Genomic DNA, 27993 nt, shown 5'->3' on the forward strand with positions numbered 1-27993 from the left:
AATCATTAGCTGCAGTCGTTGTCTATTTTACCAACAAAGAAGGAAACCAACTAGCCGATAGTAAGCAGCCAAGGAATGTCCACTCTGAAGCATTTCTTTCAAATCTTGCAATCAGTAGCTTTGCAACAACCCGTGGAGATGAACTGACAAACACTTGACGGGAAGAAAACATAACATTCCGGAGTATTATCAAAGAACAATATATATGCGGCTGGAACGCTCGTACATAAATTCACACAGCGCGAAAGGCACACACTGCTTAACAGGCGTTTGTTAAATCCTTCGTTGCGTAAAGATTCCTTTGAACTAATTGTAGAGTTTCCCGCCGGCATAATCTTGAAGTTTTTGCTCTTGTTTCGATCAGTGCCGCGTTAAAAATGGCAGAGTTTTTTGCTGTAAAGAAGAAATCCAGAGCCGCACGAATCTTTGAACGCATCGTTGCATCGCTGAGGAATTCTTTCCAAGTATTCTACTTCAACCCAAAGCATGCACTCTGAAAAGAAAAAAAAACAAGGCTAAATTATGTTAGAAGTCCTGAAAAATAATTTAATTATTAAGAAAGCGCCAGCTGCAAGAATTTGTGTAAAATAATTTCTGAAGTATTCTATGTAGCTCTAAGGATGTCTATGTAGCTCTAAGGATGTAATCCTATAGAGTTGTTCTGCGGTATTTGGTAGTCGCATAAAAAGTCCGAACTGCCACACTGAACGAACTTTCCTCAATGATCTAGAGGTAGCGCGTGCCGCTCACGACCCAAGGAGTAGCGGTTCGAGTCCAGTCAAATTATGTTTCATTTCAGCATAATAGCTTGTCCTCTTTCAGAGCCACTACGTAGTGGTGGGGCGATGACGTTAAGACCCTGTCGAACAATGGCGTATTGTGCAGTGATATCATCACTTGTTTGCTGGCTAACTGTTGTGGACTGCTTGAAATGCCCACGCGACGTGATGTGATTGCGACATCACAACCCGTCAACCACTGGGAATTTCATGCAGCCATCAGATATTTCGTCGGACGGGACCTCTAACATTACTGCAATAATAGTATTCTGCGAAGTGCGACGCGTCTTTGAGAATGCTCTCCCGTTCCCTTGCTGGCCAGAGGTTGAGACGGTGAACTGCCGATGTACATAGCACGAGCCAAACAAGACTCGTGGTGCCAGAGCAGGCTGGGCGGCTGAGATGTGATGAGCGGTTAGTGAGAGAAGTGAGCGCTAACTTTTTTCTCGTTCCAGGCATTCTTCACGCTTTGCGAACATGACGATAATTTACTTTTGGATTGTGCACCGAACTGTTATCAGCTACTATTGTATGCTTTACGAGGTAAAGTGCCACACCTCATTATTCCCAAATGTGTCTATCATGCGTTGGCCACTCGATAACTGTTTAAATTACTGAATAGACAGGAAAGTCTCAAGGGCCTTTCAACTTGGGGAATTGGGTTGGTAGCGTGAAGTTGGTCGGAATCTGTTCTTGAATGGAAGCTCCACCTTGTGCCCCGAAAGCCTACATCGACCCAGCAAACACCTGTGAACTTCGATATCTGCCGACCATATTTTGGTAGCTTCTTTCTGAATCAACTCCAGGAAACTTGATAGAAACGGCAATTATGCATCGCTGTTGTTTCTTACGCTCTGCTTGATCTCCGAAAGGTAGTATGCCTACAAAACAGGTCTGGTAGTCTGTGAACAATACCGTGATGATGACCGGATTGCTGTAGTCTGGAAGAAAAAAGACAGTGGTGATTTACAAAATCTCCTCAAATTTTCCTCAAACATAATCTTTTGCACTCTGTGAACGTCGCTCAAAGTAATAACTTCCTTAGAATTGTATAGCCTTGATTAATAAGAACTGGTGTACCCACATGGTTATTAAAGCACGAAAAGAAGAGAAATTACCAAAGCTGGCACTGCAATCAGCTCCTCCACAAAATACTGCGAGGTGAATAGCTGAATGGTTTATTGCGTGGGGAATAATGAAGTGAATGACGATTATATGAACATTCTCCCAAGTGGCGAGGTTTCGGCACTGAATTGACAGCAAAAAGGCAGGAGCTACACGTAGGCTGAATGCAGAGTTGAAGAGCTGTGTTGACTTAAACCGGTGATTTATAGAAGAGCATTCTTTGGCGACCAACTATGAGCAGGCCACTTTTTGCAGACGGGTCCACAAAAAAAACACAAGAACAAACGTTAGGTATCGCCAAGAAACATGAACTATCTTATAAGGATGCATCGAGGGCACACTCAGATAATGAAACACGTAGGGGGGCTAGTTGGTGATGCCTAGTTTCGGGAAGAGTAATTCCGCTCTCCTTATCTCAGACGAGCACTCAGAGAGGCATGACAGGACGGGAACTGACTCCATCTAAGTTTATTTGAACAGAGATTCATACGTTTATTCACAAAGAAGACAGCGATGCGTATTGTTGCTGATAAAAAAACGCATTGTAGATTACACAGACTAGATAAAATGTTGTTTTCAAGTAATCCGAACGATCAGCAGCCGAACACTGCAGCCACTTAGCCACCACCGGTGACCGCACACATAATGAAAGAACTAAAAGGTACATACGTACAAACTCAAGTATGTAGCTACATACATATATTCATGCAAACCTACATACATTCATACATACACACATACATACATAGAAATATACATACATACATACATACATACATACATACATACATACATACATACATACATACATACATACATACATACATACATACATACATACATACATACATACATACATACATACATACATACATACATACATACATACATACATACATACATACATACATACATACATACATACATACATACATACAGCTATCGCGGTGGATCATTGGCTATGGCGCTCGACCGCTGACCGAAACACGCGGGTTCGATCCCAGCCGCGGCGGTCGAATTTTGATGGAGGCGAAATCCTAGAGGCCCGTGTACTGTGCAATGTCAGTGTATGTACGTTTAAGAACCCCAGGTGTTCGAAATTTCCGGAGGCCTTCAGTACGCCGTCCCTCAAAGCCTGAGTTTCTTTGGGATGTTAAACACATACATACATACATACATACATACATACATACATACATACATACATACATACATACATACATACATACATACATACATACATACATGCATGCATGCACACACACACACACATACATACATACATACATACATACATACATACATACATACATACATACATACATACATACATACATACATACATACATACATACATACATGCATGCATGCATGCATACATACATACATACATACATACATACATACATACATACATACATACATACATACATACATACATACATACATACATACATACATACATACATACATACATACATACATACATACATACATACATACATACATACATACATACATACATACATACATACATACATACATACATACATACTTTACTGCTACATAGGTAATGAGAGGCCGGCACGGAATACGGTTGTGTCCAACGCAGGGTGACAATGCATGCTTAGGAGTGACGGTGACTCGTGCTGCTCATGGTAATGTACAGAATTTATATATGCCTATTAAGAAAAACACTGTTGAAAAATACTTTTGCATACTTTCCATCGATATATATAGGTCAACGAATATTACAGAATGCCGCCTATTACAGAAGAGGTCCATGACCAAAGTTGTCACTCATGTCTATCGAACTTCTCATAATATACCACATTTTGATTCGCATAGGCTTATTATTAGTTTTTATTCGTTCTTTGTTTTCTGCTCCTGCCAAAATATCTTCCATTGTCGTCAATCTTTTAAGCATAAAATACTTTCACGTTAAAGACGCAGCGATGACGTGGAGAGAACCGGGATTAGAATCCCGGTGTGGCGTATTTATCTACCGGGTTTGAAAAAAATACTCCGCCGGGGATGCGGCCTAATCTTGGTGACCAGAGCCGACCACGCACACCCTCCTCACAACAGGATTTGGCCACCCTGGGATAGAACTTGGGCACAACCTTCTATGAACAAACCAACTAACCCTCGGCCCTCAGTCCCCCACGGCTGCGTCGCAACTGAGCAAGGCGGCTGTCAGACCTGACACGCAGCGATGGGTGCTGAGAATCTCTGGCTCCGGATAGGCCACCATTGGAATCTGAACCTGGCTATTTTTAGCGATAGAACTTATCTAGTGAGGCTAGACTAGCAGTGCTCTTTGATGAACCAGTGGGTAATAAATGGGATCTCATAGGGCTTAGTGAAGTTAGGAGGACAGGTGAGGCGCATACAGTACTGAAAGACGGGCACGTATTGTGCTATCGCGAATTAGCTGACAGACGAGAACTAGGTGTGGGTTTCCTCAGCAATCAGGATATCGCAGGGAACGCAGAGGAGATCTATTGCGTAAACGAGAGGGTGGCAGCTATCGTAATTAGGCTCAATAGGAGGTACAAGCTGAAGGTGGTGCAGGCGTACGCGCCTACATCCAGCCATGAATATCAGACCGTTTAAAGCTTCAATAAAAACGTGTAATCGGCAATGGACAAAGTAAAATCACAGTACAATCTAATGATGGGTGACGTCAATGCGCAGGCTACCGACTAGGCGGTAGGCGACTATGGGATATGTTCTAGGAATAGCAGGGCGGAATTATTATCAGAGTTCGCGGACAAAAATGATTTCCGGATCATGAATACTTTTTCCACAAATGAGAGAACAGGAAGTTGACCTGGAAGAACCCCAATGGTGAGCCTAAAAACGAAAAGTATTTCATACTATGCACTCAACCTGGTACCGTTCAGGATGTGGATGTCCTCGGAGAGGTGCATGGTAGCGACCACAGAAAGGTAACGTCTCTAATTAGCTTAGACTTGTAGAGGGAACAGAAGAAGCTAGTGAAGAGGGAGCCCGCTAACGAGTTGGCGGTAAGAGGGAAATAAAGGAATTCTGAATATCGCTGCAGAACAGATATTGAGCTTTAACCGAGGAAGTCAGTTTTATTCTTCATACAGTGAACGATAATCTGACAGCTATCATTACGGAGTGAGCAGTAGAAGTAGGTGGTAGGACGGTTTGAGAGGATAACGGTGTGCTGTATCAAGAGACGAAAGATCTGATTTATAAACGCGAAAATCATGAGGGCGTCTATTCTTACTGGCAGGATAGAACTAGCAGAGCTATCGTAGTTAAAAAGAAGCACAAGGTAGGCGACTTAAGGAAGTTTATTATAGAGGGAACCGAGCACGCTCTAAAGAAAGTAGGCAGCCTAAAAGCGGTGAAGAGGAATCTGGGCATAGGTAAAAACCAGATATATGCGTTAAGAGACAAGGAGGGTAATACCATTGGCAATCTGGAAAAGATAGTTAAGTAGCCGAAGGGTTCTACACAAATATCTACAGTAGGCAATGTAATAAGAACGTTTTTCAGAGAGACAGTAGCGCACAGCAGTGCGTCATCCCACCAGTAACGAACGAGAAAGTAAAGAAAGCCTTAGGAGCAATACAAAAAGGAAACGCTGCTGGTCAGGATCAGGTAAAAGCACATCCATCGAGGGACGGAGGGGAGATTGTGCTATGAATACTAGCCACCTTGTATACGATATTCCTTATGACCTTAACCATACCATAAGCTTGGAAGAATTCCAACATTATCTTAATGCATAAGAATGCAGATGCCAATTGGACTTGAATAATTAGAGACCGATCAGCTCACTGTCCGTTGCCCATAAGGTGTTTACCAAGGTAACCGGTAATGGAGTCAGAGAAACCTTAGACTTTAATCAACGAAATCATCAGGCAGGCTTTCGTAAAATATATTCCACAAAAGTTCAAATTCACACTATCAGTCAAGTGACAGAGAAATGCGCGGAATACAACCAATCCCTATATTTAGCCTTCGTTGATTACGAGAAAACATTTGGCTCAGTGGAGACCTAAGCATTTCATAAAGACATTGCGGAATCAAGGTGTAGAAGAGCCTTATCTCAAACTACTGGAAGTTATATATAGCATCTGCAGAGCTACCGGAGTCCTCCATAAAGTCAGCAATCAAATAATCAAGGCCGACAGGCAAGGAGACTCGATCTCTCCAATGATATTCACCGCCTGTTTACAAGAGGTATTCCGAGGCCTGAATTGGGAACAGTTGAGGATAAAAGGTAATGGAGAATGCACAAATAATCTGCGATTCACTGATTACTTTTTCTTGCTGAGTCACTAAGGAGGTGAACTGAAAATCATGATCAATGAGTTGGGCAGGCAGAGCAAAACAGAAGGCGGAAAAATTAACATGTATCAAACGAAATAATGTTCAACAGTCTAGCAAGGGAACAGCAGTTCACAAAGGGTAGCGAGATGGTGGAAGTGGTAAAGGAGTACGTCTACTTAGGGCACGTAATTACACCTGACCCAGATCATGAGAGGGAAATAACTAGAATGGTAAGAATGGGCTGGCGAGCATATGGCGGGTTCCCTAAGATCATGGATGGGAGTTTAGCAATATCACTCAAGAGAAACGTGTACAACAGCTGTATTTTCCCGGTACTCGCGTACGGGGCGGAAACCTAGAGGCCAACGAAAAAGTTTAGGTTTAATTTAAGGACAACCTAACGGGTCATGGAAAGAAAAATGATAGATGTAACGTTATGAGACCGGAGGCGGGCAGAGTGGATGAGGTAACAAACGCGGGTTAATGATATCCTAGTCGTCAACATTAACTGGAATAAATGGGCTTGGACAGGGCATGTAATCTGAAGGCAAGGTAATCGCTGGTCATTGATGGTAAAGGAGTAGATTCCAAAAAAAGGCAAGCGTAGCGGGTTATGGCCGAAGGTTAGGTGGGCGGATGTGATTAAAAAGTTTGCAGGCTTAGTGTGTGCGCTGGTGGGAAAGGGAAGGGTTATTTGTGGAGACTTGGGGGAGGCCTTTTCTCTGCAGTGGGTGTAGTCAGGCTGATGATGATGCTGAAAATAATAATAGAAAGAAATTGTAGCGGCCGGGAACCAACCAACAGGGGTATGCCCAGGAGTATGAGGGCGACTCGCCCGGCTTGAGGGAAGGAAAGACGTTCGTTTTGCTTTGCCCAGCGTGCTTCCAACAGCTCTTGAAAAGTGCTGACTCCCATAGCCAGCGCCGCAGCGTGGGATAGTCCAGCTGCGTACCTAGGGCTGACTTAAATGCTTTTCGAAGAATGCAGTCCAACTGATCAATTTGAGTGCGAGTTCAGGACAGATATGAAGCCCCATAAGTGAGGCGGCTGGGAATGCTGGCCTGCATTAAATTTAACGAAAGTTGCTACATTTAGTGAGCGCATGTCCTCTGCCGGTGACCAGGGCAACCTTGCGTAGTACCTGGTTGGAGGTGTCCAGGAGCGTCCTCATAGTATGGGACGCACCGTCATTCGATTTCAGCTAAATACACGTAGCAAGCGCACTCGCGGAATAGTTTCCTCGTTAAAAAAGAGCCTTCTGTTAGGATATGAGCTGCTTTGGGTCCGGAAGTGGGTTGTAGAACGAGAAATTGAATTTTGTTGGCTACGCACTGAGGGTTTCCCCGGGTTACTTTGCAGTGTGCGACAGCAATAGCCGCTTACAGTGCGCCTTGACGTCATGCCTCGCTGTTTGAAAAGCACGCCGATCACTACCTATGGTTTCTGCCATGTTTGTCCACGCAGCCAGCGTGTAGTATTTCACCGATGTCAGATATCTGTAGGTTTTGTGAGTAACGCTACTATCAAGGCGAATGGGGGCTGAAGGGCCGTTAAAGATCCTGAGCCTAAATCCCTGGAGTGCCTGTTATAGGCGGAGGCCCTTAGGTTTGACATAGGCATAACCCCATGGTTGTGATGGGCGTTAATGTCTCCCAACATAACGAGACGTTGCTCAGGCGTACTTAGTGCCAGCACGAAGATACTGCCAAAATATTCCCGAATATGGAGAGGTGGCTATAGATGTTGAGGGCAAGAATACTTGATCGGTCATGAGCACCCGGAAGAATTTCTGTGAGGAGACGCAAGACGTAGATGAGCTTATAGCGCTAGGAAAACCAAGGATAAGAGAGACGAAACACAAACTCGAAAACGCCTGTGTAGGTTTCGTCTCTTATCGTTGTCTTGGCGCTATAAACAGCTTTACATGAAGATGAACTACCATCTCGTCCAAGCAGAAATTTTAATGTAGGGGCACGACGATGACCGAGAGCGTGAGCGTTAGCCACCCGGCTGGCCTGAAGAGACCGAGGAGTGGCTGATAGTCCTGGGACGCGGTACGCGTGCGCACGGCCGACTGCAGCAGATGTCCGAGGAGTACTTTGGTTCAGAACTGCGTTCCGCCCCTTCAGGTTGTCGCTTTGGACAAATGAATGAAGCGGCGGGCAAAATTGCGATCCATAGTTAGGTGGAGTCCGTGACATTTCAGGCAGTAAGGAGCGCAAGTGTGGGAGGCAGGCGGATTAGCGACGCCAAATTTGGGACAAACGCAAGCATTGAGGGTTGGATAAGCATCGCCATGATGACCCACGGAGTTGCCTGTGGCATATATTTGACGGACAGGCCAGAAAGGACGGGACCGCTGTGTTGCGCACGGTAAGCGCATTTAACGTCCTTCAGAGGTCACGAGTGCGAATACATAGTCGCCCATGAGCCGGGCGTCCACAATGGTGTAGCCAGGTGCACGGAGTTCGGCGAATATCTGCTCTAGTGCATAGCCAGGGATACCGTTCTTGATGAAGCCGCGGATTCAGTCATCAGGCCTGCTAGTGCATCGTCGCGGGGTAGACTTGGTCGCTCACTGCAAGCGAGGGCAAATTTGCCGAAGTGGCAGTCGGGAAGATCGATTCATACATATAATCACTATATTACGATACTGGCATATCCCGCCGCTTGGTTTCTCCAGAGGGATAGCCCAGTGAAGGCCAGCACTTTGGCTGACGGAGGCTAGAATTTCGCACGGCTTGCAGACCGACAGATACAGAGTTCACCGCGCTTCAAAGCTCACCGCATGGGAGTGGTGGCGGTCAGCAGGGTCAGCGTTTTCGAGCCCGACCAGCCCAAATGGAGTTAAGAGGTCTTAGCAGGGCTTTTTGGTGCATGTTTATGGAAACGACTGAACTGTCGTAACAGACAGCACAGGATAGAAGAATACAAGTACAGTGGATGTGTTTGTGTTCTCTACCGCCCTGTCTGTTAGCGCTGCTCAGTCCTTCCCATCTTTAAACAGTGGCCGGGATCCGAGAAGGTTCCAGCGGTTGCGCGGAGGCGCACTAGCTGGCCGGGGCTCAAGGGAACTTTCAGAGTTCACCAGCGCCACCCTCGTCCATAGCGGTGGACGTAGCACGTCCTGCATTACCGCCAGTGTGACGTGGAACGTCATCTAACGGCGAGGGCGGAAACTTTGCGAGAGCCCTCTTATGCTACCTATGGCATTAAAACTGCCAGAACCAACACCCTCGTTAAGCTATTAGCAGGCAAGGTAAAGGAAATGAGGGGCTCGTTCGACAAACTTATGAAGGGAGCCAACAGTCATGGAAACCAAGGTCCATAGGCACTGGTGAACACTCGCAAGGTTCGCTTACACCCAATAAACATAAATACCCACGAGACCAGCAGATTGGACCGCCGTCGCCGTAGCTCAGTTGGTAGAGCACCGGACGCGATATTCGGAGGTCGTGGGTTCGGATCCCATCGGGGGCATGGTTGTTTTTCTGCTGCTTTATAAATAATTATATTTAAGCGATAGATTAATGTATTATTATCCCACTGATCAGAACATTAAAAAGGCTAAACATGCCCCTATGCACCTTAGTTTCGATGACTGTTGGCTCCCTTCATAAGTTTGTCAAACGAGCCCTCATTTACTTTACCATGTCTGCTAATATATATATATATATATATATATATATATATATATATATATATATATATATATATATATATATATATATATATATATATATATATATATATTATCGTTCTCACTTTGTATCTTGTAACGATCGTAATTAATCATCTAGCGCGGTAAACTATGCAGTGCCTCAAGGCTCGGTTTTGGGTCCCCTTCTTTTCTCAATCTACATTAAGGACTTACCCCAGAACGTTACTTCTAACATGCATCTATTGTCAAATGACTGTTTTGTGCTCAGAGAAATTACTAGTCATCAGGATGCTACGTTACAAACTGTTCTTAACGCTATTTTGGATTGGTGCAGTCACTCGCTCGTGTCACTTAATATCAATAAATGTAAAGTCTTGCGCGTATCTAGTATAGACTCTGGTCCAGCTGCTCACCTTCTTAATAACACTATTCTTGAGTCGGTAACATCTTACCGCTATTTTGCTGTGCATAATACGTCAGACCTTACGTGGTCCCTTCATACTAACTATGCAATATCTAAAGCGGATCGAATGCTCGGATATCTGAGACGTAATATTTCTTCTGTCCCAGTATCCCTAAAATTGCTCCTTTACAAAACATTAGTCTGCACAAAACTTGAGTGTGCCTCCTAAGTATGGGACCCGAGCTATGCTAGGGTAACTCACTCGAACTTGTTCATAATAATTCTACTCGATTCATTCTTCAGAACTACAATCGGACTGCCAGTATCTCCACCATGAAACAAACCTTAAGTCTACCGTCACTTTCCTCTCGCCGCTATAATTCTCGCTTCTTCCTTTCTCACAAAAGTATACTTCCATAACACCCACCTGCGGAATGAACTACTCTCTAATGTGTCCTATCGTTCTGCCCGCTTTTACTGCTCTCACAAAGTTGGTATTTTTTCTTGCCGCACTAATACCTGTTCCTACAGTTTTATATCCCACACATCACAGGATTGGAACCGCCTTCCCGGACTTATCGCCGCCATTGAAGAGCGTCATCGTTTTAAAAATGCACTAGCTCTCTTTGTACCATTAAGAGCCTAACAAATTCTAATTTTAGTTTTTGTTGCGTTGCTTGCTTTTGTTTTAAGTTGTTATCATTTTAGTCACTCCACTCTGTAATGCCAGACCGCCCTGAAGATATTAATGCTATGGTGTCAAACCCTTAAGAGTGGATCTTAACATCCCCTAATTTTGCTTTTTGCAACTTGGAACAACGATGGTAGCATCATTGTCGCCAATAAAAATATAGCTTCTTCAATTCGTGTCCTATGAAGCATTATATGGCAGAAATATCGATATATTATCCGAATAATGTCACAGATATAATAATGTAGGAAGCTTTGACGGATTCCGTCCACGCCTGACGAAGGCTTTTATGCCTGTTTGTCTTACCTTTGTCGACCACGAGCGTGGCCTTATTGGGAACATCGGGTGTGGCTATTGAATAATCGTAGGTGAGGAACTGCCTGTAAAAGAGAGTCATGTGGATGTTAGCCTCTCCACTCCTATCGACTGAAGTCAGCTAATGGTTTACTGACTTTAACAGCTCTGGCTCCATGGGATAGGTGTCTTTGTGTCGCGTAGCTTTCACCAGCGTGATTTCCTAATGCTTCCAACGTATATGTGCAAAAATATGCTCAAAAGCTGTAACGAAAAAACGACTCAACGCGGTAGCAGCAGTGCTCTCGCTGAGCGCGCGCCGTTGGATGTTGCTATTGACAACCGTGGGATGTCAATGTAGGCCCATGGGATTGGACGGTGGCCTGTACAGAACAGAGGCGTACGTTGCAGGGACGGCCAAAGCTTACTGAGGAAGAGCCTGCGCAATCTGAATTTGGATCGTCTTCTGAAGGCGAAAGCGGGGGGGGGGGGGGGGGGGGGGTTCGTAACTGCATGTATGAGCGCCAGTGGACTTAAAGGACCTAATCTCGGATAAACTGCTTAATACCATGCATGAGCTGCGGTCCTCCTGTTACCAAGGCATCAGAAGACAGGACATCTGCCTGCCGTGGGGCACAAGCTGATAACCGAGGCCCTGGTATCCGGCTCCTTGGCCAGAAGCATTTAAAGGGACCCTAAACGATCTCTTTGAAGATACTCGTTGTCATATCGGCCTCTCGCATCTGATCATTCCCAGGGTTGCCGAGATACACCATGTCCCCAGTGTAGTTCGTAAATGCCTCGCCCACTGCTGGGCCCGCTCTCGCAAGCGCTGTTAGGCGCGTAGCTCGCGCACTCCAAGACAGCCAAATACATGGGTGAAGCTAGCTCTGAACGTCTACCAGGTGGCGACATCCACTTCATGGTTGCGGAATCAGAGGTCTGCGACATCAGCGCGGTAAAACACGGCGTTTTTTAGTTTAGTGTTGTCGTCCCAGTGGTTATGCGTGCTGACCCGGTCGTAGGAAGCCAGCCCGTCCTCGATGTCAGAGTCGCAGTTGCCACTGAAGACGGCCGGGACCAGCTGTCGAGGCGCGCCGGCGCACGAAACCGTCACAGGAGAGGGGAGTGGGGCGTCACGGGGACGTCATTTGGCGTTTTGGATGTTACAGTGCCGCTGGGCAGCTACACGACGGGATCAGATGCAACCTCCACCAGTCGCAAAGTGGTTCAGTGGCCTTAAAAACACCAAGCACTAAACGGCGTTTATCTGTCCCTCGGCGGTCGTTTCAGAGCCAACCAGCAAGTCACGCACAGCGACAGCGCTGCCGCTACCGCATCAACTCATCTTCCTAGTTAGGAAACACAATGTAATAGAAGGCTGCACAGAAAAAAAAATTCCCGCAAGGCTGGCACTTACATTAGAATGTAAATGATGCTCCAAAAATGAATTTCCGTAATAGGAAAGGTTTGTACACATTGTAGCCTGTCTCGGGGCCGGAAAAAAATTGAAAGTGGGTGGGAGAAGCTGCGATAGCTTCTTGGCTTACCCTTAATTATTACTCTGATGCCTTTACTCTAATGAACACTTCAAATGGGTGGTTAGAGATAGTGTCCGGGGTTGGGTTAGGAGTGACTGGTGGGTGGCGATTATGGAGGGCAGCCGGCTTTCCCACTTCATCTTTGTTTTCGATTTAGTTGTCTCGTTTCCGCTCCGCTGCTGCGGGGCCTTCTAAAAAATGCAGGTAGGTGGGGCGGTGCAGCTCTGCGAATGTCCGGATCCCGTAGAGTATGTGTTACGGGTCCAGTTGGACTTATTTTTGGAAATGTGGCGGAGACTTTGAAGGATGCTTCACCCCCGCCATCGGTTGGCCCGGTATTGCACTACCTCCGGGATCGGCGTTGTCTCGTCTTTACTCTCCTGTCTTTCTATCCCATCTTTCAACTCTCCTACTATCTGCACGTGGTAGCGATTGAGGCTCGGCTAGAGCCAGTGAGCAGGCCTGTTGCACTTACCTTTTCTTTCTTCCTGGCAACAACAGACAGATCGGTGGCAGCTGGTGCTTCTGCTTGGGGTTAGCAATTCGAACACTTTGGTGGATAGGTGGTGGACTGCGCTTTCGGAGGGTGATGGTGGGTGAGTGCCGGGTGAAGGGGATCGAAGGTGTCGGTGGGGGGGTTGATTATCCCGCTAGCTAGGGGCTTGCGGTGGGCAGATGGCTGGTGTGTGGAACTTCCCGAGTGAGGAGACTTCTCTCATGGTACCACTTTCGCCAAGTACCATTTACACTGCTGTCAGAGTAAAAGAACGGCACTTGCATTCCGCTTTCCCTCCATGGCATACTTAACCTGAGGACGGGGAAGTGAGGGGCGGACACAGGAAGAGTTCATTTTAAAAACCACAGAGAGCCACAGGGAATCGAAGCATTGGTGTCATGAATCACGTCCCTTGTTACGACCACCAGCCAGGTTACGCCCGCCGCACGTCATATATCTGCCATTGCTCCCTAATTACGGCTGCTATCAGTATCACAATTCCCAGTTGCAGCTTTCCCTGCGGACGTTCGTTTCGTGGACCATTTTTATCGGTGGATTTAAAACGAGCTGACGTCACATTTTTGGTTAAGAAGTCACCAAAACCTCCGTTATGCTTCTGTGCTGCAGCGACAACGCAACTACGCCGCCAAATCCGCCCTAATTCTCTGATGCAGCTGATATTTTAATTTTACAGGCGAACACTCCTGTTTCAAAGCAGACAAGTTAAATGTTTTTATTATGATCTTACTCTTCAGTTCCATTGAGCCCTTTCAAGTGGACGAGGTATGTTGCCGTTTTTTCAGGCAGGTCATGTTCCGTTCTCAGTGCGGTCGCACATGGCAGTGTCGGATCCTCTATAGAAGCGTACACTGTGGCTGTATGGGGCATGCTTGCCAGTATCTGGAAAATTATCGCAGCATTCCTCGACACATCCCACTTGCTGACGACAGTGGGGGTATGAAACAAATAATTCTGCTTCGTGAAATATTTTTATGGCACCATGCGAGGTTGCACTTGAACATAGAAGCATGTACTGCTTAGTAACAAATAAATTACAGTGTTAATGCACATGATCGATGTGCGCAAAGCATTAGACAAACCACGTACGCGGAAGAAACACAAGGACTGGCGCAACACTAAAACTAACAACTATTTTTTTGCGCACATCGATCATCTGTATTATAACCATGCACCAACTAGGCCCAACAGAAGTGTTTTTGAATTTACAGTGTTAGCTGTACGGCGCTTCTTTCCTAGCTCTGATAAGACCACTTAGGCACGAAGTCCATCATACAAAGCACAGCCAATATACCAGGCTGTATATTTCACGCCCAGACCACTGTACCACTTGAGGGCCAAGGGGATGAAATCTAGAAAAGAGCTACTCTATTGCCTGTATGTACACCATAGCCCCAGGCCTACTTGTGCTACGCTCTGTTCAGACTAGAAGTAAATGAAGAATTTTTGGCTAATACGACGCTGACATCGACATCGTGTAGCCTTTTAAAGAGTCACCAGGAAACTCTTAAAATTACTAATAGCTCTAAATACCGAACAAAAAAATGAAAATCTTGTCATAGTAATGATTGTTCATGACCAGGTTTCCACATAGGTCGGCGTTGAAGGCGTGTGACAGAAGGAGTTTTAAGGTAAATGTTACCCAAGTCGCTCCGAGTGATTTATAAGTGCAGTTCAACTAGCCTTCTAATGTCCAGTGCAGTCATAAATGTGGTGGTTCAACATAACATCATTCCAATGGTGGCTATCCAGCATCTTAAATTTACTTGCTATCTTTATTTCTTCTCCTGATAAAGGTATCTGGAATTGGTTTCGTGCGAAACAATTTCTTCGAAGCACGCAAAATTTTTTGTCATGAAAGGGCTGAGTCCATGCGGACATGCTCCGCTGTTTCGGCCAAAATTTGGTTAAGCTTTTCAATAAATACAGATATAGAGAGTACCCGGAAAATTGTAGACAAACTCTGGAAGGTTTAGTCGGCGCATTATACTTTGTATGGTTAAAAAGTTTAGTTCTCTCTGTACAGTCTGCCTAACGTAGCCTAATAAACGTTACTTGTTTACTTTGCACGCTTTTATTATAAGGAATTACTGTGGCAGAGATGCCATTATTATACTAGGGCTCTATACGTGTCGATCAAATTGTAAAAGTTCATTTTGGAAGTGGCATAGATAACATGATATAATGGGGTGCAGTTGAAAATAAACACTCAAGAGCAGATTGCTGAGGAAAGTTAAAAGGAAAGCTTTTAATTTTTTTCCAAACCTTGGGCACACGACCTTCGTGTTATATTTATGTTCAAAACCTTTCAATACTATTTGCATGCAGCATACGTTGTAGTGCGTACATCCCCTTCAAAGATACCCTTGCGCGAGGCTCGACACACCGCTTGCAGTGAGTACACTCTTTGTCTTTGACGGCTGTAGAGCGCATGAAAAACTAGATCACAGCTTTGGTTTGGTGTGAAGAACAGACAAGGTGAAGCTATCCACTAGAAAGATTAATATGCACACCACGGAAGCATTGCATTCCAATCAGACTGCTGAAAACTGCTCATGTGCTTCCCGGCCAGGTTCATTTCAGGCCAACAGATATCAATATTTCCATTTGTGGTCACGACGCCCAAATCGACGTGCAGTTTCGCCATGGTCGGGGACGATTTCGGCATGACGCCCTTGCACCTGCTTTAAGAGCAATAGAGCGGGTGAACCACATGCCGAGCTTCTTTCCGTCATAATACTTCGTACGCTGTCCGTAATGCAAAAGTGCTGAACCTGCTTCATACCGCTCCTTGTAGAAGTGCCCCAAACAAACCCCCCTCACTTGCAACTATCCACAGCCCACCCCATTTCATCTCAATGAGAACTTCCCTGTCCAGCTCTAAACTGAGTGACCACCAACGCCTTATTGCGCGGGCCCGCAGGATAGCAGAAGCTCAAGGAGCCGTGGGCTGAGGAGCCCGCCTACTAGGACCGGTCCGCCCGTCACCCTTTCTGAAATTACACTCTGGTAAAATATGCCTGTGCCGAAGCCGCCATTCCTGAAAGGGCGATTGATCCAATGGGCATTCTGCGCAAATGCAAATCGAAAGAAAGCATCCAGGGGAGTTGGAACACTCGTCAAATGATATGCAGTGCTGCACGACCCGACAGCAAGCACTGGAAACAAAAGGTTTGCTGCGTTCTCTCTGCCGGGGAGCAAAAATAAGTTGCTGCATTCTGCGACTTTAAAAAGAGAGAGTGGAAGGCAGTGTGGTGTGTGCACGTTACTGAAACTGCTGTCCAACTGTTCACTTCATGAAGAGAACCACATTGTCAGTGCTACGTAGCACACACAGCCTGGTCTGCATAAAAGGAGCCCTGTGTGTGCAGGAAATCAGGCGTCGTGGTTCGTGAAAATAGTCGAACAAACCTTTGCAGCCTACAAACCTATGCTTTTCAATGCAACAGTTTTCCACGCGCTACTTCAATTGGTTCATTTCACTCACAAATTAATAAAATCTGTTTATGTATCTTACTTTAAATTCGCTTTGTGCTCGTAGAGTCGCGGTATCAAATTCCGACTACATTTCGTTGGAGACGAACTGCGAGAAAGTCCCCTATACAGAGAGAAGTTAATACTGGCTGAGAACCCCACGTGGTCTTAATTAATCCGGAGTAGTCTACTACTGCGTCTTAAAGAGCTCATTTGCAGTATAGGGACACTAAAGACCATATACTACTTGTTACCAAAAGAGAAAATTTATAGTACACATTACATTCGTCTCCGTTGATTTCCGAGAAAAAATGTTGAAATTTTAAAATTTTTAGGATACTGTTTCAGAAGTATTGAAGCCAGTGGTTCATTGTTCTGATATGCAGCAAAATTATTTTTAAACTTTTTATACTGATCGCATCGAACAGATAAGACTTCCTAGAAAACGAATGGGGAAGGCTTTTGCGATAGCAAAAGCGGTAGTAGAAAAAAAAGCATGACTGCCGTTTGGCGATCTGCAGGTGCCTTTATTGTTATAGTGAAATCTGTTTTTATTTATTTACATGAACAATACAGGAAAGGTTAGTGCTGCATGGCGGCTCCGGCTACTACCGCTCTCTATTAGAAAATTGCGTTAAAAACCGGTTTCCCGCTCAATAATGCTTTTGTTCAGAATTGTTGGGTGTGACAGAAAGCTCAAATTTTTAAGCCGTGCCAAGCCTTACGTAAGGGTCGATTCTTAAAATATGTAGCTATTACAGCGTCATAATAATGGAACATGTTCTGAGGCTTCCCTGTGCGGAATTGCAAACAAAATGTGGAAAACGTTTAAAAAGATGAAAACTATTTTTACAGCATCGTGAAATATATCTTATTTCTACTTTCTTTTTAAACTTCCGGATAATATATTTCGTCATCTAAACAACATATAAACATAACTTTCTTCATTTCATAGGTATGCTTGTGTATATTAGGAAAACAAAAAGCTGAAAAGGACGCGTTCAGATGAAGCAGCAGGCAGGACGACGGTGGGGCGTAGTCCTGTCTACTGCTTATTCTTTCGAACGCGTCATTTTCTGCTGTTGTTTCTTTATCGTAAGCATGCACCAACTGGCCCACGAAGCTACGCTTGTTCCATATTTGCGTAAAACAATGTATTATATTTGCAGTCCAATTATCTCAACGAAGGGTGACTCTGAAAGCAAGAACATACGAAGCCTGATAAACACAAAGAGCATGGTTTGGCCCTTTTCAGGCTTTTTTCAATAAGAAGTTTTTAAGGTTTGATTGTTGACGGAGAAGCTTTTTTATGAAAAGTTACTTTAACCTTAAAACAGGATTTTTTTACAATAGCAAAAATGTGGGAACGCACCCTTCCAAGGCCCTTCCTGCCCATTTGCTCTTATCTTAAAGTTGGTAAAACCGTTATATATAGATAGAAAGGAAATATAGACTGCAGAAACTGCCGCTAATCTAGGGGTTCCTATAAGTTTTGCTGCCTAAGATTACACTGCGTGAATACAAGCCACGGCAGTTTCTTGACTGCATAAAGCTTTGGTCTATGATACCGTGAACAGAAAAATATTGTTCAACTCTTTTTTAATAAAAAATGCTAAAACAAGAGATTCCTGACGATTTTAAAGGAATTTCATTCCGCGCAGGCTGTTTGTGAGTCTGAAAACACAAACACTTAAGATGGACAAACAGAAGTACGACCGACGCGGGACAAGCGCTAACTTCATGTAACGTTATTCACTGCAAGGCCAGCAAATGTAAATAAAATCCAAGACATGAGCAGAAAACAAGAGCACCAGGCATCAGCCAATCCGTTCAAGATTGTCATTACAGTCTTGAAAAGGCGCCCCAAGAATCCCTCCCACTTTCTTTTCCTCTTTTTTGTTTTATTTGGAACGCTTCCATAACCTCCCGTACCTTCGTATCTCTACTCCTGGCCAGAATCCTTATCTCCTGAAGTTGTGGTTTACACTTGTTGTAGTGAATGCATCTTTTTTTCCCCTGGCACATGTTCTGCCACACGGAAACTCACGACGCATTCTGCGCAAAGCTGTGAAAGCTGTGCGCCTCCCAGTTCATTTAGCGATCGTGCATGTTCAGCTGCACGGTCATTTACGCACCGCCCTGTTTGGCCCACATAGGATTTTCCGCGGGCCAATGATATCTCGTATAGCACACCTGCGCAGCACTTACTGTGCAGTCTTACTTCTCTTTGTCTACCTTCAGCGCTTGTATTTTCCGCCTCAATTTGTATGCACCCTCTAGCTTAAGATGACGTTCTTTTAAATACGCAATTCTGGTTTATCATTGCTATTTCATCCGCAGGTGGTTCCCCCTTCTGCCGCTGGCTCAGTGTTTATGGTGCTCGGCTGCTGACCCGAAAGACGTGGCTTCGATCCCGATTTCAATGGTGGTCTCTTTGGAGGGGATGAGATAAAGGGAAGGTTTGGTTTGGTTTATGGGGGTTTAACGTCCCAAACCGACTCAGGCTATGAGGAACGCCGTAGTGAAGGGCTCCGGAAATTTCGACCACCTGGGGTTCTTTAACGTGCACTGACATCACACAGTACACGGGCCTCTAGAATTTCGCCTCCATCGAAATTCAACCGCCGCGGGCGGGATCGAACCCGCGTCTTTCGGGGCAGCAGCCGAGCGCCGTAACCACTCAGCCACCGCGGCGGCCTGATGAAGGGAAGGGATTAAGAAGGGGCTGAGGGGAGAAAGGAAGAAAGAGGTGGCGTAGTGGACGGCTCCGGAATAATTTCGACCATCTGGGGATCTTTAATGTGCACTGACATCGCACAGCACACGGGCGTTTTTGTGTTTCACCTCCATCGAAACGCGGCCGCTGCGGTCGGGTTCGAACCCGGGTACTCCGGATCAGTAGCCGAGCGCTCTAACAACTGAGCCACCGCGGCGGGTGTGCAGCAGCGAAATCGTTATCTGGCGCCGCGCTCGTAGTTCCTGTAGCTACCGCATGGCGGCACCACTGCAACCAGTGCCGCGTCTTGCGGTTGTTCGCCGGCATGGTCTATTCAATTGCGACATTATTACCAATTTAACGCTGCCCTTAAATCAAACTCCTCCGTGGTCGAGGGCAATTATGTGAATTACCTGAGTTCCTTTTATGGCTATGACGTCATGACCCTCTTCGTCGATTCAAATTCTCGTGACACCTCTGCACCGCGTGTTTTCTGCGCAACAGCAGCTTTTACGCTGTCGAGCTAAAAAATAAAAATAGCCGTTCTTGTGGGTGTAACCAAGGACAGGAATGCTAAGAAACGCAGCAGCAGGTGCTGCAAAAAAAAATGTAAAATCAGGAAAAAATTACAATAATCAGGAAAAAAGCTTGAAAGACAAGATATTATGCACGGGGAAGGCACGTGTTGTTTGTTTACCTTTTGAAGCGTTATCGGTAATCCTGACCCTTTACATTCGTACGACCTCAGGAAATGATCACATGAGCTACAAAATAACAAGCGTCATTCTTCAAACGTTTCGTGTTTCTCACTTTCCCTTGCTAAGGACGAGCAAGAGCAGCTTCTAGCTTAGCACTAAAGTGTCGCGAAGGCGAGGCAATTTTCTGGAACGGCAGCAGAGTCAGCATTTAACGTCATTTTTTACGCGTTTCATATCCATGATATATCCAAGTTGAGGCGGATACAAGCGCAGTATGATATACGCAGATCGCATGGTTTCGTCGTTGTAACACTTGGCCAGATAAGGAGTCTTAATTGTTGATTAGGAAGGACCAGTTTCTTTAAAAAATGTTACCTGAATGGTGAGAACGCATTATTTTCAGGGAAACAAGGTAAACGTTACAGCCCTGTGTTATCAGAGCCTTCCTTACGGACGCCCGTTTGCACAGTTTCCTTATAAAGGCCGAACACATTAGAAGAAGCAGACGCATTAAAAAGCAGAATAGCTGCAGCTCATAGGGAAGTTGATGAAGATTGCGTAACTTGAAATTTCACTGGACATGCTGGACATGCGCGACTTTGCGGATCCTTCACAACCTGCACCCAGGATAGTGAGCAAGCTGTCCAGCGTGGCAGGTAGTGGTTAAATTAATAATTGGTCGCTCGGGAAGCAACACGGGCCGCACAATGCCCACAGTTGGAGCACCTACCATCGCAGGACAGTGGCAATGCGGCAGTGGCAGGGCAGTGTCTATACAGAATGACCTTCTGCAAATATATAAATTAAAACGTTACGCTGCCGCGTCACATCCTTAAGGCAGAGCTTAAGTGTCCCATCCAATTTTTTTTCACTGAATGGCAGTGCATATCTATGACGTAACATTTCCGGCTTTGAATTACGAATCACGATCTCTTTTACTGTACTCTGACATTAAAACGTCGTGAGTAACACGAAAACAAACAATACAGGATGCGTATAACTAAGTATTTTATTTAGTTTAGAGCACCTCTCGCTTTGCTGTGTAATATATCAAGAAGAGACTTTTAAGTCTAGCGTTCTTTTTAAAGAACGCTAGCGTTCACTTGGTGCTCGCACCCAAGAGAATCTCAGTAACCTGTCATTGCCGCAGAAACCAATTTTAACACTTTTCATCAAGCGCCAGACGACTTAAGCCTACTACGAACAAAACTGGGGACCGTTGTTTCGTGTTAAAAATTGCGTAAGCTCTCTAGGGAGAGGCGCATAGAGAATCCGTTTCGTTGAATATGTTCTGCTGGCTGCGTCGCCCCGCCGCCAGGAACGAACAACTGTCGCGAAAAGCTCATTTCCGTCCCATATCTATAACAAGAACGAGATAGCATGTTTTTTTCCTGTGGGCACGAATTTAATAATAATAATTGGTTTTGGCGGGAAAAGAAATGGCGCAGTATCTGTCTCATATATCGATGGACACCTGAACTGCGCCGTCAAGGAAGAGATAAAGGAGGGATTGAAAGGAGAAAGGAATAAGAGGTGCCGTAGTGGAGGGCTCCGGAATAATTTCGACTACCTGGGGATCTTTAACGAGCACTGACATCGCACAGCACACGGGCGCCTTAGCGTCGCACGAAATTGAAACCGGCTATTTCGGACATTTTTGTTAGCGGTACTGAATGCCCTATCCGCTCCTACAGCGCTAAGGTTAGAGGGAGCGCACACGTTCTGACTCTGTCAGGTACGTCTAGTTAACCTAAGGGTTGGCTGGGAAAAATACATTGCGAGGCCAGTTGGTTGTGCAATGTTTCCAAAATAAAATTGCAGCGATACTTTTTTTCAAACGAGCACGCAGAGGGACGTGAAGCAACGGATGCTTTCCTGTTTTGTCTGTCTTTGTGCTTCTCTTCAAAACGGAGCGTTGAACTACTTTTTTAGGAATAATAGAACTGTTGTTGAACTTTTAAAATGCACACTTCCCTGCGGCGTCCACAGTTTCTAAAAGTTAGATATATTTTGCTGAATTTACATAAACCTTTGCTGCCGCCTTCTGTCTCGTGTCACAAAAAAAAAATTGTGCTCTATCCGCGATGTGAGATAGTGACAGCTCGCCGCATGTTGAAACTAAAAGTGGTCTACTCCTGTGCGCTGTGTGCCTAAAAGAGACGGCTATGTTTAGGTTCGTGAATACGGACAACACAAAATTCTCTAAGGTTGAAATAACAGCAACGCATTACAATACAGAAAAGTGGTAGCAACCGCAGGTTTGCATTGCTCTAATTGGTATTGCAACCGACTGTTACGTGCTTTGTCTGTAAACATCTGAGAAGCTGGATGCGAAGCTGGCGCGAGATATGCAGTTATTGCAAACTGATTATCGATTAAGATTTAAATTGCTTGCTATAAGTTGACACGCGTGCGTCCGGAATGTGCTTTCTAAAAGTTAAAATGAAGCGAGTTTGTAGATGAAAACTTTCAAGATGATTTCGATAATAGGTAATGCGCTACTACAGAGAAAGACTTCTTGTTGAGTTCTGTGAATTGACGAAGAAATTTTATTATATTGGCTTGTATGAACCAACATATAAATCTACAACTTGACGGCGTCGATACTCAGCTTCTGTGCGCTGGAATTTCGGTGCACACTAACTGGCTCCTATGTGCGGTTCTATGGCGCTGACATCAGACGGAGGCGGCGTTGGTTTATATGCCCCTGGTGATCACTTAGTGACCTGTGCGTGATGACGTTGTGATTTGGAGAATTAGTAATGAGTATTGTATGAGTAACGTGGGTAACAAACATGTTGAAGACGTCATGATTGTGAGAACGCTTTGATAGTGTTTTTTGAGTCAAGTTATCTTCGAGTTGCCATACCATCTACACCGACGGTGTAAAACCCGAAAAGAAGCGGTTAGAATCCGGTACACAAATATATTTTGTGTAGACAGTCAGAACAGCCAATTAAATTAACTACAACTTTAGAAAAACCTGCATGCTCCATCCGCTTTTCTCAATACTGGTCGACTGGATTCTTAGTATTATCATTTATTTATGCAAACTGCAGCCCTATAGGGGGCTAATGCAGGAGTGGAGTAAACGAGCAATAAACTTACTACACAAGCAACAAACAATAAATTCAAAAGTGACATAGAATGCGGTACAGCAAAAGAAATGATTATAAATATATAACAAAATATAACAGAATTGTAATAACATGAAATAAACTGAAGCAGTGGATCGTAAACACCTAAAATACAGAAAATGATGTGGCGTTATTTCTATTAGGAACAAGTTTAAGGTGAAAGGCGTTATTATTCCAGGCATCAAAGTTTCATTATTTAATTATGCACGTAAAAAACTTAATTTTGAAATTTTTAGTACGAGAGAAGTGCGTAATAATGTTAAGGTTATGATGAATCCTACTTGATCGGGGAATATGTGGAAAAATATAGACTATGATATGCACAGTAAGAAAAACTGAGGATACATTGGAAGAACTTCACTGACTCGATGTTATGGTAAACGGATATAGGCGTTAAGCTCTTAGAAGGCAAAGCACCGGATCGGGAACAATGTTTACCATAGCGACGATATATGAACCTTATTGATTTTCTTTGAATACTGTCAGCGAGTTTTATGTCACAGAATATATGAGGCTTCCAGAAATTGAAAAACTAATAATATTAATAATAATAATTGGTTTTTGAAAAGGAAATGGCGCAGTATCTGTCTCATATATCGTTGGAAAAAATGAAAATTAGTTTTTGGGGAAAGGAAATGCCGCAGTATCTGTCTTACATATCGGTGGAAACCTGAACCGCACCGTAAATGAAGGGATAAAGAAGGAACTAAGAGCAGAAAGGAAGAAAGTGGTGCCGTAGTGGAGGGCTCCGGAATAATGTCGGCCACCTGGGGATCTTTAACGTGCACTGACATCGCACAGCACACGGGCGCCTTAGCGTTTCGCCTCCATCGAAATGCGGCCGCCGCGGTTGGGTTCGAACGCAGGTACTCCGGATCAGTGGCTGGGCGCCCTATCCACTGAGCCACCGCGGTGGGTAAGGTTTCCAGACGGGAGATGCATAATCTAGTACAGGACGAATTATTTATGCATTATTATCCTAGTCTCTGTTGAAACATTAGTGAGGTCGCATCTCAAGTACTCAACCTTGTTAATCGATTTTATGTGAATTAAAACAAGTTGTATCGACGGAAATGTGTTAAAATAAATATTACGCCACGATACTTTTATGTAAATCCCCATAGTGTGACCAGTCATTGAAAGTGTAATTAACCAGTAAAGGAAATGCGCTGTTAGTGAAAGGCATAACCGCAGTTTTCTTAAATTTAGTGCCATTCGCCAGGTATTAAACCAGGTAAAAAAGCTAGCAAATGAAGGACTTTGTTACAGGCTATCTGCCGTAGTGTGAATAATCTGGTACATTAAGCAGTCACCGCATAAAGGAGTATGTGTGAGGTGATATTGAGAGGTAACTCATTTGTGTTATATTAAGAATATTGAATGATTACGCACCGAACTTCAAGGGACGCCCGATGACACGTCAACAGAACAAGAGTTAGTTGACTTCTAAGATACAAATTGCAACACGTTTGAAAAAAGACTAGCAATCCAACTAACGAAGTCAGGATATCTCAAAATCTCGTTACTTTTTATAAGTGACTGGAATGTAGTACAATGTGGAAAACCTTAGAAAAATGCACAAATACGGCGTTCACCTGGCCAGTGATATCTAGGGCGCAGAAAATATCGTGTGCAAATTAAATAATTTGTGTTACAGTGGTGGGACGTGTCCTAAGCCGAACAAATAATTTGAAAAAAAATGTTATTAGGTTCCAGAAATTCAATCATATATTTGTGGACTATGCGCTCCAACATCCTACATGAATCTTAGTCTGTCCCTTTATGTTCTTGCCTTCGTCCTGTAGCTCTGTGGCATAATAATGAAGGAAAACCAACTAGACCAAACCACCGTTCTGCAATATGATGTTAATGAAATAGGTCTGTAGTTAGGTAAGAAAAGTTTGTTACCAGAAACGAATTGGGTATGCGTTAATGACCGATCATTTTTTTGTGTCCACCGTGCCCGCTAATGGTAATGTCAATCAATGGGGTTGCTTCATTATGAGGGTGATATGTAAATTCAGATTTGAAGTTAGCACTCAAAGCGTCAGCCATTTTTAGTGGGTTAATTGTAGTGTCATTACTGATGATGACACACAAAGACCATGCCGACTCTGTTAGTAAGACACAGCTCCAAAATTTTCGGGGATTGGCTTTAAGCAGATTTCTAAGCTCTGAGCCGAGCAAATATTCTTTCCGTGATACCCCCAACAATGCGGGGATGCGAACAAGTTAGTGACCAGTAGTCAGAAATTATTTTGTAATACTTCTAGCGTTTTATGTTCATGCCTGCATTTTGGAAGTTATTGGGGGGGGGGGGGGGGGGTGACGGGGGAAGGAGCGGGTACAGGCTGCGGGGCGATATGCTTAGGGTGTACCTACAGTCAACTCAAGAGAATCAGGATCAGCAATCCAAACGCAATAAACTTTGTGAATAAGAATGTGATTCAAGTTCAGCCCCATTTAGAACTATTGTCAAGAAATACTTGGGGCGCTTCTCAAAGTTTGTACGGCGTAAGCGAGCTTTGCAGAAGTCTTCGGCTATATAGTAATGCGGGCTTCTTAATTTCTGATTGTTTTTTGTAAAGAGATTCTCTATGAGTAGTTAAAATTTTTCAGAATAACAGGACGCGGTCTGTCAGCGCGTTTTAAACCAATCGTATGACAGCGCTTTGTTCTCAGATTTAATCTTCAATTTCTCGGAAATGAGATTTGACAGCTTTTCCAAAAAACCCTCGCCATTCTCTTTTCAGTTTTAGGGAGCTTGTGCAGGATTATGTTACTGCGCTGAAATTTGTTTTCTGGGTCATGGTTTTTCTTAGCTGTGCTACGGCAAAAGTTAAAGAATCAATATCAGCGCTTAGCCTTTCGCACAGTTCCGGCGGTGCAAACTCGAGCGATGTCACTTGAGATTAATGAACGTCTATTACGTTCGTCAAACGACTTTTGAAATGACTTTGTCTGGAACGTCGCCCGCTAACACTTCCTGCATTTGTGTTAATTAAGGCGTTATTTTATCAATACCAATATCAGCAACATCGACTGTCATGGTGCCTGGCTCTGGCGCATAAGCATCGGTCGCTCCAAGTCTCATCAGCAGGCATGTACTATAAGCAGGATATTTAATCGGAGGACCAGAGTTAATATAGACGATGCCATTCAAAAGAAGGCAAATTAAGCAATACACCACGTGCGAGGAACGGGAGTCAACATTGCGAGGTAGCGCTGCAAGTGATTAGATTCAAAGCACACGCATCACGTGCTGTGTACGTGGCCGCCACAGCATACCCGGGCCATGGCGCAGCGCACGCAGTGGCAGAAGTGGACCGCCGCTTCTCGACCTTCTTCATTGCCTTTGAACACCCTAAACCCCAGCGGCGACCGTAAACCCGCTCTAAACCCCTTAATGCGCTAAACCCCAGAGCTGTGGCTACTGCCATTAGGCATTACGAATCACAATTGATCATTGACTTGCAACGCGCTTGCTAAAACTACCAGCGAGGCCCAGTTCCCAAGCACATGACCCAACTCATGGGAACTACACTCCTCCCCAAGCTCCGCCTAATCATCTGTAACCCTGGCCACGATAAAATAGAGGAAGACTAGTGCGCACATGCTCCAGTTCGAGGCATCGTCAACCGAGCGGGGACATGCACCGCGCCAGCATTTACCCTTTTAACCTCCACATATAACGAACGTCTCGTGCTTCAGCGTCTTTAGCGTAGACACTTCGCCCCACCTCATAGGGAATAAGACACCTCAGGCGCTGTCTCCTGGTGGCAGATACAGAATTCATTTCCAAACCTCAATAGACTACATCTCATGCACCCAGCATAATCCGCCGACACATGTCCTGGTAGTGCCTGGCTCACCCCACACTATTACACAATTCATGGAGATCTGGGCCCAACCAAAGAAACTATAGACGGTGAACACGTCGTTCGAGGGGTTGAAGTCACTGCTGTCCAGTGTTAGTCTGCAAAACCAATGTACCAACAGGAATATAAACGCGATTGGAGATTGCGCGCGGGGCCACACAGCTCGTCGTATGCAGTTTGCGTGTAAAATAGGTGGTCGATTTTTAACCGGCTTTTTCCCTAACGGTGTCTTTCCGAAGCATCTGGGCGTTAAAGCCAGCATCATTAACGAATTTAAGTAGCTGCCTGGGTATACTAGGCGTATCATTAAAAATTGGAACCCCGACCTCGTGTCGTTTTTTGTGGAAGGCGTCGAGAGAACAACTACCCAACATTAGTTAACCACGCCACTAGTAGGCAAGCATCAGATGCACTTTGATGAGGTACACCGCTGGCGATGCTATGCCGAAAAATTGCCCGTCTAACTCTAAAATCCTATATTTAAAAACTGCCGAACACTTTAGGTGGATCACCTCGTGTACGATTTCTGGCATTTGCAACAAGATAGCCAGACAAGTTAAGCCTAATGCGTGAAACAGGAGACAATTACTTGGCGTTCAACGGTGAAGTACCCCCTTGAGAGAGCCACACACAGAAAGCAGTGCCGTAACGCTCACCCGCCAAAATGAATACGTTTCGCTGCCTGCAACGCCTGCCGCCAGGAAGACGACCAACAGCGAAGCCAAGGCGGTTTTAGAGTCTACCGTCCGTGCCATAGCAAGAGGTTCACGT

The 27993-nt window shown here is 44.7% G+C and overlaps 1 protein-coding gene across 2 annotated transcripts; it reads right to left on the minus strand.

Moving 5' to 3' along the window:
* Nucleotides 1–325: 325 nt before the first annotated feature.
* Nucleotides 326–27993, minus strand: LOC144097290 (uncharacterized). Of its 2 annotated transcripts, none has more exons than XM_077630037.1 (5): nucleotides 27173–27291; nucleotides 14050–14201; nucleotides 11277–11350; nucleotides 1631–1720; nucleotides 326–493 (listed from the first exon to the last, which is right to left on the minus strand). In XM_077630037.1, exons 1-5 carry the CDS (start codon nucleotides 27236–27238, stop codon nucleotides 372–374), a joined length of 504 nt encoding a protein of 167 aa, XP_077486163.1. In that variant the 5' UTR covers nucleotides 27239–27291; the 3' UTR covers nucleotides 326–371. The 2 variants fall into 2 exon arrangements, with proteins under 2 accessions (XP_077486163.1, XP_077486162.1); XM_077630036.1 differs by lacking the exon at nucleotides 27173–27291 and adding an exon at nucleotides 27879–27993 and having other exon boundaries at nucleotides 335–493.

This window comes from Amblyomma americanum, chromosome 7 (assembly GCF_052857255.1).
Source record: "Amblyomma americanum isolate KBUSLIRL-KWMA chromosome 7, ASM5285725v1, whole genome shotgun sequence".
In the NCBI taxonomy this organism is placed as follows: domain Eukaryota; kingdom Metazoa; phylum Arthropoda; class Arachnida; order Ixodida; family Ixodidae; genus Amblyomma; species Amblyomma americanum.

Excerpts from the sequence above, each read along its gene's own strand:
- LOC144097290 (XM_077630036.1), bottom strand. The coding sequence starts at position 27,977 with ATGGCACGGACGGTAGACTCTAAAACCGCCTTGGCTTCGCTGTTGGTC. Across the intron at positions 11,351-14,049 it reads GGGCTCAATGGAACTGAAGA|GCAGTTCCTCACCTACGATT; the intron begins GTAAGATCATAA and ends TCTCTTTTACAG. Across the intron at positions 1,721-11,276 it reads CACGCTCGTGGTCGACAAAG|ACTACAGCAATCCGGTCATC; the intron begins GTAAGACAAACA and ends TTTTTCTTCCAG.